The following is a 16763-nucleotide window of genomic DNA, read 5'->3' on the forward strand; positions in this document are numbered from 1 at the left end:
ACTCTTTTCAAGAAAATTCTCAATAACTTGACTTCTTGTCAAGTTGAAAATGCGAGCAGGGAAGATATTCTTGCAAAGCTTAAAGAAGCTTTGAAAGATAAAACTTATCTTCTTGTGCTAGATGATGTATGGAACCAAGATGGTTTGAAATGGGAAGATTTTATGAATTCTTTTTCGGGAGTTAGTTGCGTCGAGGGAAATGCCATCGTTGTTACTACCAGAAATATGGAGGTGGCTTCAATTGTGAATTCACTTCATATACATGAGTTGAAAGGCTTATCGGAGGAAGAGTGTTGGTCAATAATAAGAGCAAAAGCCTTCGGAAAAAAAGATGTTCCTTCAGAATTTGAGGCCATTGGGAGAAAGATAGCAAGAAGGTGTCAAGGTTTGCCATTAGCTGCCAACATAGTTGGGGGGAGTGCTACGCAATAAATCCGAGGAGAAATGGCGTTCAGTCGAGGAGAAATGGCTTTCGGCCGATGAAGGAGGAGATAATATCACAAATATATTGAGACTGAGCTTCGATAATTTGTCTTTGCCATCACTTAAGAAGTGCTTCGCATACTGTGCGATGTTTCCTAAAGGCTCCAAAATCATCAAACAAGAACTGATTGAGATGTGGATGGCAGAAGGTTTTCTTCAAGCTGATGAAAGGGATGACATGGAGTCCATGGGCGAGAAATTTATCAACAACGTTCTTCTGCACAACTCTTTACTGCAAGTTTCAGAGAGAGATGATGAAGGAAATGTGGAAAGTTGTGGCATGCATGATCTTGTGCACGATCTCGCTTGTTCTGTTTCAAGCTCCTCTAACAGCACAGGTGGTAGCAGCCGAGTTCGATACATGATTCTCCGAGCCCACAATCGTGGAGACGAATCAAGTCGCATCCCAAAAGAAATGGCAAAGTCTTTGCGTACATTACTAATAACATCCAAAGCTGATATTTCTGATATCAACTTCTCAGACTTGGAAAGTTTGCATGTTTTACGTCTTCAAAGTTATGGAGTTAAAGAGCTGCCAAGTTCGATTCGGAAGTTGATACATTTGAGAGATTTTGACATTTCAAAGACAAATATTGAATATTTGCCGGATTGGATTGGTGAATTCTTTCACTTGCAGACGTTGAGAGTAGAGTTAATAGGGTTGAGAAAACTGCCAAGTACAATTAAGTACTTGATTAACTTGAGGCATCTTTATATTCGCCATGATGTAGAGTACTTGCCTATGGGAATTGGGAGATTAACTTGTCTCCAAACGCTAACGCACTTTCCAGTGGGCGGCGAGAATGGCTGCAAAATTGAAGAGCTCGGAAGTTTGATTAATCTTAAAGGAGAGTTACAGATTCAGAATCTGGAAAGGGTTCATGACAAGGAAGAGGCTGGGAAAGCCAATTTATTCGAAAAGTCAAAAATATTGAAGTTGTGTTTGAAATGGAATCCATTTAGAGAAGGTGAAAGAAATGATGAGGATGTATTGGAAGGCCTCCAGCCTCACTCAGATCTGAGGGAGTTAGTAATTGATAGATTCAATGGAAAAAGATTTCCATCATGGACTCAGAAGATGGCAGTTCGAGATGCGCCTCAAGGCTCTTGGGTGGTACTTAACAAGTTAATGTCGTTATCACTCTCTAACTGCTATGAATGTGAAGAGATCCCAATGTTGGGGCAGTTGCCCAATCTCAAGTCCCTTGAGTTGGAAGGATTGAGCAATTTGAAGTGTATAAATTCATCATTCTACGGAATGGTGAACAAGGACACACGCATTGTTTTTCCAGTTCTCGAGAGGTTTGAATTGGTCTTCATGCCTAATCTGGCAGAGTGGGCAGAAATAGAAATTTCGGATGGAAGTGAAGTGAAGCTATTTCCTCGCCTCCAATATTTGACAATTATTGGTTGCAAGCAATTGATGAGTGTTCCAAGTCATGTCTCGTCATGCCTTGAAGAATTGACAATTAGAGAGATCGGTGTGGAATGTCTGCCAGCTGATTGGTTATTGAGTAACAGCGAGACTCTCTCTCATTTGGAAATAATAGAGTGCCCGAATTTGAGAGTAATATCAGATAGGTGGGGAGAAGAAGAATCAGAAGGAAGAAGCTTCACAATCACATCCCTCCCTATATTCCCTCGTCTAACATATTTGAGGATTGAAGACGTTCCTAAGTTAAGTTTGGAGACTGTGGATGCAATGCGGCGCCTCGAAGTTAATGGCCACAAATTCATCTACCATGACGGTGAGTATCAATATCTTTTGCTAGAAACAGTTGTATGTGTATTTTATTTGAAAATGAAATTCTAATTATTAGAAATTGAAGTAGCCTACTAAAATCTATTATCTTATTTTATGGAGTTTCTAAGAATTGAGATTCAACTTACCACACTCGATGCCCCACTTTCAGTTTTATTTATATTTTTCTCTAATTTCAACTTTGAATGCTTTAGTTTAATTTTGTGATTATTCATTAGGGTTCATTCCATATAATTAGGGTATGTAATTATTTTTTACTATCATTTAATTTCACTTTTATTAGTTAATAATAGGTTGAAAAATTCGAAATCATGGTATATAATTTTATAAAAAATTAAATTTTAAAGTTTATAAAAAATTTTAAAAAATTAATTTTTTTGAAATAAATATTAAGAATAATTCATAGTATTATAATTTTATTTTTATAAAAAATAGTACTCCCTTCGTCCCCATATTTATGCATATCTTTCCTTTTTGAAACGTCCCCCAAATTTATGCATACTATATTTACCCGCAATCTATATAACAATCCCCTCAATGTGTGATCCATTCTCTACTATCAATATTTCAAACAACTTTTTATTAAAACTCGTGTCGTGGTCAACCATGCATATTTAGGGACATAGACTATTAAAATAATAGATATAAGAATAAAATATAGTGACATACATAAAATTGTGGAACAATGAATCTAATCCCTTAGTTTGGTGCTCCACTTCATCTCAATATGCTTAAACAATAGGTGATTAATTATTTTGAGTTTTTTTACTATATTTTTACAACGACTCATCATCTTAGCTTTCTTTTCCATTAATTCTTTTTTGCGTTGATACAGTTTGATTCTGAGGAAAGTGACGAGGTCTAGTGAAGAAGGAATAAGTGAGTATCCCATTTTCTCCATGATGACTTAAGTTGCTCAACCTCTTTTCATAATTTTTTTGTAATTCCATATATATTCTTTCTTTAAACTTTAGTTGATAGGATTATTATGTCGATGGTTGAAGACGATGCATGTTTGGATACCAATTTGTTTCATAATTCATATGATTCTCGAAGACTCAAACTTTATTGAAACGATGAAATCGAAAGAGTCTTTTTCTGGGAAAGAGCTAATATGAAGTTTAGTTTAATCCCTTGGATCTTGGCTAAAGTGAATCCTGTATAGTTGATTTGTTGTCTACATTTCAGGTGGATTTGGAAGGGCATTTTTTGTAACTGTCAAGCTCTTATTGAGCCATTTTGAGCTTTGTTATAGATTTTCTAATAGAATCAAATAAATTTCAAAATGACATGAGGATATATGATCCATTAATATAAATTCTGTAGGACTAAATGCAAATCTCTCAGGCATGTGTGTATTGTTCTGTTTATGGTTCTGTTTTTATGATTTTTTTTTCTTCAAAAGCTATTAATTTGATTTCATTATATCCAACACTCCACATTCCAGCCTTATTGCAGGTTGTTTATTGTTAGTTACATCCCATCAAACTTGAACTATCTGTTATTGTTTTAACCTCCATGGCAGTAATAGGGGAGCTTTTGAAGAGCTTGGAGGCGAGGCAGCCTCAACTAGAGGCACCAACGAGCTTGCTCGTGGGGACGAACAACGAGCTTGGATTGTCGCAAATCGCTTCAATGTTTAGTCTAAAAAATTCAGACAACAATGTTGAAGATGTGAAGATAGTGAAACAAGAGGATTCAACAGCTGTGGAAGTTGAACTCAATACCAAAAACAAGGGAAAAAGAATGTATGAGAAGAAAAACTCAAATTTCTGAATGTCAATACTCAATTCGACTCGATTTGACCACGCCGTTTAATTAAAATTCGAGCATGATTCTATAATGAATGAATTAAATTTGAGCATGTCAATACTCAGCTCGGCTCGACTTTATTACACCCTTGACACGACTCATTTTGAGTTAGCTAAAATGTCCACACAACAAGGGATTAAAAAAAAAAGCTTTTGCAAAAAGAATTCATTTCCAAATTATTTCTCATCTTCTATATTAGTACGAAGCAATTACATCATTATTCCAACCAACAACAGAGAGCATCATATCATATAGGAAACTACACATTCTTTACAACAATATGTTATAGCTATATCCAATTTCTCGTATCAATATGTTATAGCTATGGTATCAATATATTATAGCTATATCCAATTTCATAACAATACACACTTTTATAAAAACAATAGATTTCGAATCAAACTCTTTTCCAGACGAAAATTGAGCAGAATCAAATTTGTTTAAATTGAAGCAAAGTAGATGTACATTGTATGTTGGCATAGATTAAAAGTAGCAAAAGCCATTTGAAAAATTGGCCATAAAACACTAGTCATCTTCTTCCAATCAGTTAACCCAGGATCCAAATCAGCGCTCGTCGCCGCGAAATCTCACAGCCGTCGGTCGGTCGAGCATTAGGTATCCGACGATGGCTTCACTTTCTCCTTGAGGAACTGCAGAATGTGCTCTCGTTTCCAGTTATCAACTCTGCATTTTACACAGACAAAGTTCCTCGTCAAGCAAATGAACTTGCACGAATTCAAGACCTCAATCGAGGTTTGGTTGCACATGTAACAACACGAAGAAGACCACCAACGCAAGATTCTTTCCGGACAAAACGCGTAAACAAGCTCACCTAATGGTTTCCTTAAGCTGCCCGTCGTCATCCAACATGATCAACTTGGGCGGAGAATTGAACGCGTATTGAACTTTGACCGATGGGAATTTATCCTTCTCTTCCTCTATAAAGCCGACTAGCTCGGGATAAAACACCAGTTTCCTCATGCACACCTCTAAAATCGCGCCAGAATATATAACCTGCAAACGGAATGGATATCATTGGGTAGAGAAATTCGAGCTTGCAGATTTGGGCAAAGAAAGAGAATGTATATATGCATATTAAACATGTCTAGAGCTCACTGATCTCTTGCAGAAACCTTTCACCCTTTCGACTAACACACGACCAATTCTTGCGGACTACTGAATAGACATACCTTGCTTGTTGCATCGTCTGAATCCTCAGCGCAACACTTCAGACAATCAGACACCAGCTCTGCAGAGAATCAAAACCATAAACCATCACTGTAACATGGATAAAATCCTCAAATCGATAATTTTCTCGAACTGCATATAATTCGTCGTGGTTTCAAAATGCAGTCGCTCCAACATTGTCGCATCTGTATGTAAAATCTACAGATACGGAAAAAATACTATATGGATCTTATCAACCTCTCCATGCATTTGCACATTTCAAGGAAAGTTTCTTGATTTTGAAATTGCCAATGATTTGCCACACAAAAAGAAGAAAAAGAAAAAAGGTCTCTTCCCAAGAGAGTTATCACAAATCTGTTACTATGTAAACACAAGGTTCTATGAAATTCGGTCAATAAGCTTCTTGTTAAGTATTCAAAACTCTCTCTCAGCCTCGTTTGCCTAAAAAGAATCCATAGATACGGAGATAAGCCTACACCAATTGTTTGGTCCGACACTTTTTAACTTCAAAAGATGGACGGCATTCCATGACATGTTGCAAGATTCTAACGACTAAGATTTCGAACCTCCAACACTTGCTTTCTAGAATGAAGATTATATACTATCTCATTATTTTTTCTTCATCATTATTATTCATTCTAATCTACTTTCACTTCTTCATCTCGTCCCCATCATCCAAGCTCACCGGCATCACTCCCCTCTCGTCTTACCCCAAAAGACCAGACCCACGCAGTTTCTTTCCGACTTTAACTACTACCATTTTATTTGTCCATATAGTGATCAATCCTCCATTGCATTCGCCTTTTGAGAACTTATATCCTTCAAAGAGCTGCATCATCATCATTAGCCAACGGCAGACACAGGTCAGAGGGTGGGGGGCTTCAGCCCCCACCAAGCAACCTTTTATATTTTTCATTCTTATAAAATCATCAAATTATTGGATTTTTGTGCGAAGATTTATGCAAAAGCCACTATCATCAAACCAAATTAAATAAAAATCGTCTGTAAAAATCACAAAAACCGAATCATGACCCCATCAAATTCTTCAATAAAATGCCGGTTTTAGTTTGATTTCCAACCACACAAGCACATAAGAATGGATTCAATACAAAAAATCTGAAAAAATCGAAAAAATTGAAACTTTCAAAGCATGTCACTCACTCTTAGCTCAGATATAACTCTTAAAACTTGAATTAATTAGCAAACTAAAACTTATCGTAGCATCTTACTAATCCCCAATTTCTTAACGAAAAGTGAGGCAAAATACTCACTGCACACAAAAATTAGATCTAGGAAAAGAAATAAATCCGGTAAAAAAACCAAACCGCATAAACTAAAATTAGACATAGAACTCACCTTGATCTTTGACATATTCAGCAAATGTATGGCAATCGGAGCAAAGGGCGAGGCCAGTAACCCTAGATTCTCACATTCTTTAGTGCTCAGCTTCTGCTCCGCTTCGCAAACAAAGAACAGCAAATTAGTGGAATCAATGACATACCCCATTTCAAAGATCCCATTTTTATTTCAATTTGATGCGCGGAATTTAAATTCGAAGTGATAAGCTGCGAAGGGAGTGTGAGAAAAGGCGGAGCTTGTGTAGGAAAGAAGACGGGGCACAACACAAGGGAAAGTCAATGTTTTTATTTTTATTTTTTATTTAGGGAAGAAAGTCAATATTGTTACTCCTATTATTGCTATTACTATTAAATTTGACAATTTTTAAAGCTAAAGATAATAGTACTAGTAATCTATTTAAGAAGAGTGATGCTAAATAGCCGCCCACAAATTATTTAAATAAAAAAATTAATTTATTTAATTTAATTTTTAAAATAAAAATAAGATTTAGTTATTTTATTGTATTCTCTACATTTTACTTCCCTCCGTCCCATTAAAGTCGTCTACATTCTTTTCGGCACGGAGATTAAGAAATAGAGTGGTTATGTTTTAATTGAGTGGGCTCCCATCAAAATTATTGAGTTAATTAAAATAATTTCTTCCACCTTCCACTTTCTTCTTCATCCACTGCCACCCACCTCCGGCGAAGTCGCCGGCATCAGTCACCCCCCTTCCTCCGGCGAAGTCGCCGGCATCAGCCACCCCCTCCTCCAGCGAAGTCGCCGCCACCACTCGTCTCCCTCTGTCCCCCTCGTTTTTTTCTTCCTCTGTCACGCCACCTCTCTCCCCTCTGTTCGCCAACAAACCACCACCACCACCGCCATCCTGCCAACAACCACCACCACCAACACCATCTGCAACAACAACCACCACCACCGCCGCCATCTGCCAACCACCACCACCACCACCACCATCTGCCAACAACAACCACCACCACCACCACCGCATCTGCCAACAACCACCACCATCTGCCAACACCCACCACCACCGTCTCCAACAACCACCACACCGCCGCCAACCTTCAAAATCCACTCAAAAACCAGAAATCAAAAACCAAATCGACGCAGGCGAGCCCTAGCCCTAGCCCCCAAATCGGCGCACAGGATGCGACGACCTCACCCAAATCGGCGCAGGCGAGCCCTAGCCCCCAAATCGGCGCACGACCTCACGCATTTGGGTGGCGAGCTTCGAACCCCCAAATCGCCCAAGGATGCGACGGTGAGAGGGAGGGAGAGAGGCGTAACGGGGAGAGAGAGGCGGCGACGGCCGAATTGGCGAAAGGCGGCGGCGGCCGGAAGAGGCCTAGGGCTTGCGACTCCGGAATTACAGAGGGTGGAAGATGGGGGTCGCGGCGCAGGCCAGAGAGGCGGCGGCCATAGGGGTCGCGGCGCAGACAGAGGAAGAGGACGAGGAGAAGGGAATCAGAGGGCGGGGCGGCGGTCGACGGCCGACGTTTGTTGCTGGAGAAGAAGAGAGAAGGGAGGGAGAGGCTGTGTTGGGATTGGGGTTGTCGGGAGGGGGGGGGAGAAGATCACGAGATCTGTAACGAGAGAAAGAGGGAGAGGCAGAGGTGAGTGAGAGGGTTTCAGGAGCCGGGGCGGCGGTCGGCGCTGCCGTTGTCCGCCGGAGAAGAAGAGAGAAGGGGAAGGGCGGCGAACCATGTTTGTGTGTGTCTGTGTGTGTAACGAGAGAGAAAGAGATGGAGAGAGAGCAGAGGCGTGTGTTTTTGTGTATGTAGGTTTAATTAGAAAATTTAATTAGGTGTAGATTAGTTGAATAATTATAGAGTTTAATTTGGTGTAATTTTTTACCCAAAAGGAAAGTAGCCAACTTTAGTGGGACGCCCAAAAAAGGAAATGTGGCCAACTTTAATGGGACGGAGGGAGTAATTTTTTTTAATTATAAAAAAATAACTAAAATGCAGAGAATACAATAAATAACTAAATCATATTCTTATTTTTTTTAAATTAAATAAATTAATAATTTTCCTATTAAATTAGCTTGTGGGTGGCCATAATGTAGCTGCATAGATTTATTGATTTAAGAAATATCATCCCATGTAATATCCCTAAAATAATTAAATTATAAAATTTAACGCGAGTCTGATGTGGGTATTTACTAGCACAAAAAAAATCAAGTATCAGATACCTACATGGGACTTGCAAGTATACCCGCATTCTCAATTATTTATTACTCCCTCCGTCCCATTGTATCTGAGGACTCTTTTATTTTGGACGTCCCACTGTAAGTGAGACTTTTTCCTTTTTGGGTAAAATTTTTTCCCTTTAAACACATTTTCACTTTTTCACCTACACACAAGATACACATTTCTTAATTTTCGTGCAAAAAAAAAAGTCTCACTTACAGTGGGACAGAGGGAGTATTTATTTTTGTTATAGTTATTTTAATTTCTATGATTATATCATCTTTTCATAATATAATAAAAATGCAGGTATCCTCATTTTGAGAGTAGAAATACCCTCAATCTACAAGGATTCAAATAAGTGCGGTTACCCGCATAGACGATGTGGGACGAGTGAGGGCAACATACTTACACCCCTAATTATATATACTCCTTCATCCACCAAAAATAATCCTAAAGGTGGACGACATAAGTTTTTAATAAAAATGGTTATTGTATTATGAATGGAGAAAGGGCCCACTTAGTATTTATAATGATAACTAATGTATTGTAAGTGGAGAATAAGACACACTCTATGACAGATAGTTTACAAAAATATGGAGGAGGAAGAGGTAAAAGAAACAAGAACTTCCTTAAAGCTCTTTGGATTGGGACTGTTTGGCTGATCTGGAAGTATAGGAATGAGAGTAGGTTTGAGAACAAGAATTGGGAGGTGTCCAATCTTGTTAATGAGGTCAAAGGGAGGCTTTGGAGCTGGAACAAAATCTTCCATGTTGTCGAGTCCAATGTTTCTTTTACCTTGTGGTGCTCTAACGAGTTCGCACCACTTGTTTGATGTTTTTGGTACTCCTAGTACCCACCCCAGTTTTTTAATGAATTTTTTTATGATCAAAAAAAAAAAAAAAAGATAGTTTACAAAAATAAAAAGAGGCTAATTTTGTGGACATCCCAAACTAACAAAAAAATGACTATTTTTTGTCGATGGGGGAATAGTATTGATGAAAAACTTACATGCATATGACTTTACATATCTAATTCTAACAGTTACCAAATACTACAACAAATGCACAGAGCACCACCACCGTCAAACGACAAAACAACAAACTGTTGAGCTCACTCTCATCTCATAAAATTTACATAATTTGTTAAGAGAAAACGGCATTTCTTGAAACGCGACAATCAGCAATAGGTTATGACCGAAGCTGCTTCATCTGAAACCGATCTTCTCGAATTGGGGGGGCTGGTTTTGATGGGAGCCCATATATCGGCACCGTTGCTGCTCGCGGCTCCGAGAGTCAACAAGTCGGCACGAGGCACAACCCTTTGGCTCGTAGGCTGCACGACTCCTCGCCCTGCAGCAAGAAACGCGTCAAAACACCATGCAACGACGTATGCTTCTGCACACGAAGCTGCAAGGGGTGAGCATTCCGCCGGTTCGATTTCACTCGTAAAACCGGACTGAAAAGAGCCTGTGGATTGTCTATTTTACCCCTATTACATGTTTTATTTTTTAAGTCTATTTTACGTATTATATATTTATAAGAACATATTAATTCATTAGATATTACACTAAATCAATGTGATACATATCTATAGCCAGTGATAAGGTTATAAATAAATATTTCTAGCTATCCAATCAATTATATTTCGTAGAAATAATGAACTAATAGATTTTTTAGAAAATTATTGTAAGAGATAGTAGAAGTAAATAGACCAAATTGTTAATTGAAAAATTACGTACCTCTATCTGTGCCTGTGTGCTGCATAGATATGGAGCACTCAATACCTATAAAAAAAAGCCAAAACGACGTCATTTTCATTCCCATTCGTAACAGAGAGAGAGAGAGTTGATTATACCTTCACTTGCTCATGTAGGAAGTTTATGTATTCCATTGCTTCGAGAAGGACTGAAGCTGTATCCGTCTGTAATGAATCCCAAAACACAGCTACATTGAGTCCATTTGAAGTTGTTTATTTTCGGATAAATTATAGAATTTGCAACGAATTTTAGTTTATAATCTCAACTTCGATTTATTTTTTGTATGATATGTTTAAAATTTTCCGGCGCCAAAATGGCACAATCACATCGAAGTTGTGGCAGCAGTTGTTACTTGTCAAAATTACACCGGAGACGATGATGAACGATCGAAACTAGAATTTAATGTATTCAACACTGAAGAGAATTTCCGACAGTAGGTAAACCCATCGTTATTGGACCATCGGTATCATCATAATTGCGCCTGAAAGTTGGTGCCATTCGCCATTCCACTAACTTTCAGGCGCGATGTCAACCACACTGGTGGTTTGATGACCATGGACTATCTACCGTTGAAAATCTTTTTTAGCGTTGTAAACATTAGGTTTGACCACACTGGTAGTTTTTTAGCAATAGGTCATCGTTTCATGTTTAATTTCAGCTAAATATAACTACTGCCACACTTCTGTCGTGATTGTGGCTTTTTTTTTACACCGATTTTTTTTTTTACTTGGAAAGGGGGAGCGGTGGGGTTTGAACCCTAGACCTCATTGTTCGCAAATAGGAGTTCGCACCTCTTGGTGTTCCCTTGGGGACTTGACACCAATTTTTTTTAAATAAGAACAATTTCTCAAAGTTTCAAACATACAATTAATTGGTTGTAAATGCATAAATTATCATTGGATTATGATATTTCTCGTACTTTATAAAGTTGGTAAATAAATACACGAACTTTGAATTTTTTTTTTTTTTGAACAAATTAGTTATCGTTTCAGGTGTAATCTCGACAAAGCACAACTACGTACTACCACAATTCCATCGCGATAGTGACTTTTCCAACGACGGAAAACTTTAAAACGAGAACAATTTCTCGAAGTTCCAGACATCGATGAGGCTACAAAACTCAAATTCGTTGAACGGATCATACTATAAACTATAATTAACCCTTTATTTCTACTACGCACCTTCCCATACGGCGAGACGAGCTGTTGAAGAGCAGAGATGCGTTGGCTCACCCTCTCTTTGTTCTCCTGAAACATAGCAAGTGAGATGGTGAGATTTATACGAGTGCTCGATAACGGAGAAACGAAAATGAACTCAAACGACGAGATCGAGTTCAAACTTAGCTTGATGGGTGCAAAGAAATTTGATAGAAAACAATCTTGACTACACTAACCTTGGAAGAGAGGGGTGCATCAATCTTGAGTCTTTTAGGCACAAACGTGCTTTGGTTAACTGCTACAAGGCTTCTCTTGTGCTGCATCATCTTCACCTGCATAGCTTTTGTTGTCTCTCAATTTGATCAGAATTTGGCAAATTAAACAAAGCCATCTAGAAAGAAAACATGCAACTTTTGGTGCTAGACAGACAGAGCGTAGCTCAGTTGGTAAGACGTTTCCCTCCAACCATTCGGTTGAAAATTCGAGTTGGAGGAAATGAAAAACAGTTAGGGTGCGTTTACTTTGATGAAAAAAGAGAGAATATTTTCACAATTTTCCCACTATTTTCACATGTTTACTATAATAAAAGTGACGATGAAGCGCAGTCTGTTGGTAAGACGCTTCTCCTCCAACCAATAGGTCGGGGGTTCGAGTCACCCTAGGAGCTAGAGTGTGAGTGGGTTTTTTCCTTTCTTTAATTGTATCAATTTTTTTAAAAAAAATAAATAAAAAAAACTATAATAAAAGAAAATTTCTCCAGCCATGGTAAAATATTTTCTCGAACAGCTCCATTTCACTCATTTTCTCTCCAATGTTATTGCATTACTTAATTAATTCAGACATGAATATTGTTTGTAGTTGTGGTGGCCCCATTTTTTTTGTCATGAATGATGAATTTATACGCGTTTTGCAGCATGCAATATTTAATATTCTTCTAAATATTCAATCCAAAGCATACTATTTTGAGGTATGCAATGTCCCTATCCAAGCATTAATAAATTATCATATGTCACTGTATAAGCAGAGAGTAAATCAAGATACTAAATTAAACCACAATAATTCACAATCCATGTATGAAAAATATTAGTAATAATCTACTTTTTTTTTGTCTTTCAATAATGGTTTCTCATTTCCGCTTATAATGATTCAAATCCTTAAGCGTCTTAACCAAATGAGCGGCGAGAAATACTAAAAAAAAAGAGGGTAGAATTAAAAAAAAAAAATCAAGAAAATTCACACTAAATCCATATATATAAGGTGGCGATGCAAATCAAACAAACTTCTAATAACTCACTAAAACTTTGATTAAACTAAATAATAGAGAGAAAAAAAGGCATGAAAACTAGGATTAAGGGCTCACCTTGTTTACAAAAACCTCAACTTCAAAGCTTAATCTTCAAATCCCATTTCAAGAATCCAAGAAAAATGCAACAAAAATCCAAACTTTCGCAGTAGAACTTCGCAAACCACTTCAAGATTTCCACAAAGCAGTCATCCAAAGCTCTCTCTCTCTCTCTCTCTCTCTCTCTCTCTCTCTTTTATTGCCAAAAGGGCTTTGGGATTCGTGCAAATACTATCGAAACAAGGAGCCAAGAAATGGAAAAAGATTCTTCCACCTTTCCTGCCCTTCTTTGTCTCTGTATTTCCAAATGCATGAACGCTCTTTTCACACACACACACACACACACACGCAAAGCAAAAAAAATAGTAACAAAAAGAGACAAAAACCAGTGTGTTTAGCTCTTGTTTGAACAAGTTGAAAAACAATGGAAAAACTGCAGAAAAATCAGTCCATTTTTATAGTTGCATTTGCTGAAGTGGCGATGATCTGTGAGGGCAGAGTGATGTGGAAAAAAGAGAAATAAATAAATAAAAGAGGGAAGAAAAAGAAAATTTGTAGTATAGTTTAGTTGACAGCTAATATACAGCCATGAAAAGGGGAAGAAGATGAAGTTTTTGTTTCAGCTCATATTAAATTCTAGCTGAAGTTACCTTTTTTTTATATACTTCTATTCTTGAAAATGACTTTGGCTCATGTGAGATTATAATTCTTTGGTATATGTGAGCTTATATTAATCTCTCCGTCTCATAAAAACATAACCATTTATAAGTGACACGGGTTTGAAAAAATGTTAGATAAAAATGTATTGTGAGTGGAAAAAAAAAATCTCACTTTATGAAAAGTAGAAATGAAAAGTAAATAGACTGTAGTTGGCTAATGTACCAAAATAAAAATGTTCATATTTTTGTGAGACACTCCAAAATGATAAAATGTTCATATTTTTGTGAGAGACGAATGAGTATTATTATTATTATTATTATTATTATGGCTAAGCAAAATCAAATCGAACTGCCAAATCGAATTGAAAATGACAATTTGGTTCGATTTTGATGTATGAAACATGCGGTTTGGTTTCGAATTAAAAAATCGAACAGTTTTGATTTGGGTTCGGGTTTGAAAAAACAGTACGATCTTCAACTTGAACCCGTCCGAATTAAATATTATTAAAATTGAACTCTATAGGCAAAATTCAGCAAATATTGAACACTAGATCAAAATTTAGCTTTTAAACTTTGTCATTTTTTATTTATGCTTTTGTGAATATTCAAAGTTGCATTGTTAATATTATGCATGTTTTTAAGTAGATAAATCTAGAAATTATTGGCGAAATTCGATTGAATGATCATTCACTCTAGCCTCTCGAGATTGCTCATTCACCAGCACTTCATATTTTCCCCAAATAAAATACTTCCTCCGTCCCACGAAGCATGACCCAATTTCCTTTTTAGTTTGTCCCACGAAGTTTGACCTGTTTCTAAAAATGGCAAAAAATTTACCTTTTATTCATTTTTTTACTTTTTCACCTACTACATTTAACACACAAAATACCAGTTTCTTAATTCCCGTGCCGAAAAAAATGAGTCATGCTTCATGGGACGGAGGGAGTAAAATAAAATAAAATAAATAAACATTCAATATATATACTCATATTCATCTTCTTATTTTGTGGCGCCAAATGAGTTTCCGTAGGCCCTGATGCAGAGGATCATAACCCTATCCTGAAAACTCGCTGCGATATAAGACATGGCTTCAGATGCACACGTGTAAGGTTAGCAGCAGAATCGGTGAAGAGATCTGCTGCGGGGCCGCCTTCGGTACGTCTGCGCACGAAACTCCAATGGAAGGGGTGATGTGGCGCAGCGAGTGGGCCCATGAGATTAGCCCTAGTGTGGTACTCTAGTTTATTTATTTAAGACTAAAATCGAAAGTGCATTTAAATACACGGTGTATTTATTATAATTAAATTAAAAATAATACTTCATCCGTCCCAATTTTTAGTATATACTTTAAAAGCGACATGGATTTTAATAAATTGATTGGGTGTGTTAATATTAAAATAATTAAAGTTGAGTAAGGGTTCCACCTACTTTTACTAAAAATATAACAATAATGCTATATTTTGGACAAAATTTGTCCGGACAAAATATGATGAAATACTTTATAAATAAATTTATTTAAAAATGTTGGTTCAAAATAAAATAGAATTTAGCTAGTTTTATTGTTTTCTTTATATTGTAATTTTTTTATAATTTTTTAGTAACCTTTTTAATTATTATTATTTTTAAAGTACACAAACTACAAATAAAATAACAAAAAATAAAAAAAATGTTAAAAAATTACGAAAAAACTACGATATGGAGAAAAACAATAAAACTAACTAAATCCCTTTAAACTTGAATCAAAATTTATAAATAAATTAATTTTTAAAAAAATTTAACCTTGTTTTTGCCCGGACAAATTTTGTCCAAATAGCACTACTCAAAATATAAATGGATACCAAAATATGGAACGGCAAAAAAAGAAAATATGGATACTAAAAGTTGGGACGGATGGAATAGTATATAAATTATTAAACTTTGATTAAATTTTGATTTTGCATGACAATTGAAAACTTTGTTTGCTAGAGAAACTTTTAAAATCGTTTTATTTTGCTAATGAGAGTTTCTGCTCAATTTAATGTCGATACAGTCACCTTAAATTCAAGACGACCAAAGCGAACAATAAATTAACGCCGTCATTTTAGCTTACAATATATTGCCAGTAAATCATTGACGTTTAAATTGTATTTTGACAAATAAGTCGCGATAGATTTCAGTCTCGTTATCAAAATCAAATAATATTAAAAGTTAAGTAATTGTTAGATAGTAATATTTTTAAGTTGGTGTGCAAAACTAGAATTTGGCCAAATTTTTGTAATTTACCGCCTATTATGCTTAAATTTAATTAGAATTCATAATTTCTAATTGAGAATTGCTAATTCATATTGTAATTTATTAATTTATAGTTAAAATTTATTAATACAAATACATCGTGCATCCGGGTGTATCAGAATGTGCTTCCCAATTTAATTTGTTGTGGGTTTTGGATAGTTTTAATAATATGTTACATTCTCATATTTTTAAATTAAACAATATTTTGGAAAAGAAGAAAAGAAAAGGAATCGAGAAGGCATATTTTGCCTAGCATGGTTTAGAGCTATTAATTGTTGTATTTTAATCCTTTCACCTTTATGAAAAACAAAATATATCAATCTAATGCATACTTTTCAAGGAAGAATTTGCATGTAACTATCAAGTGCAAATTAAGTAGTTGATTAATCATCTCTTGAAATTTCTAAACATAATTTAAAATTCAACTAATCGATTATAGTCTTGGCGGAAATCGAGGCATAAAACCAGGCTGCGAGAAAGAGACTTTCTTAATTAATTAAAATCTTTATTTTTTTTAATCAATTCTTTCTGTACGAAATTGACAATCGATTTACGTTCATCTTCAGAGTTCACACAGTTGAAGAAATTTGTTTTCGATGATAATAAATTAACGAAGACTTTGTTAAATTGGTAGGTTGAATCTAATAGATTTCTTGTTGTGTATTTTACCTACATATATAATATTGTTGGTAGGTGGCAGTTGTTATATGTAATTAAATTAGTGATTATTTGCTTATTTTCTTTGTGACGGTGTATTTGCTAACAAGTATGTCTAGTGCTAGCAGAGAT

The 16763-nt window shown here is 36.1% G+C and overlaps 2 protein-coding genes and 3 pseudogenes across 2 annotated transcripts in view; 3 read left to right on the forward strand and 2 right to left on the reverse strand.

The window, feature by feature from the left end:
* The window catches only part of LOC130997007 (putative disease resistance RPP13-like protein 1), a 12327-nt pseudogene extending 8306 nt beyond the window's left edge, over nt 1-4021 (forward strand).
* LOC130999766 (putative disease resistance protein RGA3) overlaps nt 1-4163 on the forward strand; it is a 20417-nt gene extending 16254 nt beyond the window's left edge. Inside the window, exon 3 of the mRNA XM_057925392.1 lies at nt 3771-4163. The gene's annotated coding sequence lies outside the window, so the exon portion shown is untranslated. The remainder of the gene's footprint in view (nt 1-3770) is intronic.
* Nucleotides 4164-4477: 314 nt separating this feature from the next.
* Nucleotides 4478-6890, reverse strand: LOC130999773 (uncharacterized; annotated as a pseudogene).
* An 857-nt stretch (nt 6891-7747) lies between these two features.
* Nucleotides 7748-8221, forward strand: LOC130997008 (uncharacterized). Its single transcript, XM_057922286.1, has one exon. It carries the CDS (start codon nt 7748-7750, stop codon nt 8219-8221), a length of 474 nt encoding a protein of 157 aa, XP_057778269.1.
* A 1525-nt stretch (nt 8222-9746) lies between these two features.
* Nucleotides 9747-13665, reverse strand: LOC130999775 (transcription factor bHLH153-like; annotated as a pseudogene).
* Nucleotides 13666-16763: the final 3098 nt, after the last annotated feature.

Source organism: Salvia miltiorrhiza, chromosome 8 (assembly GCF_028751815.1).
Source record: "Salvia miltiorrhiza cultivar Shanhuang (shh) chromosome 8, IMPLAD_Smil_shh, whole genome shotgun sequence".
NCBI classification, from domain to species: Eukaryota; Viridiplantae; Streptophyta; class Magnoliopsida; order Lamiales; family Lamiaceae; genus Salvia; species Salvia miltiorrhiza.

What these genes read in the sequence shown, in the direction of transcription:
- LOC130997008 (XM_057922286.1), top strand. Translation starts at nt 7,748, where the DNA reads ATGCGACGACCTCACCCAAATCGGCGCAGGCGAGCCCTAGCCCCCAAA.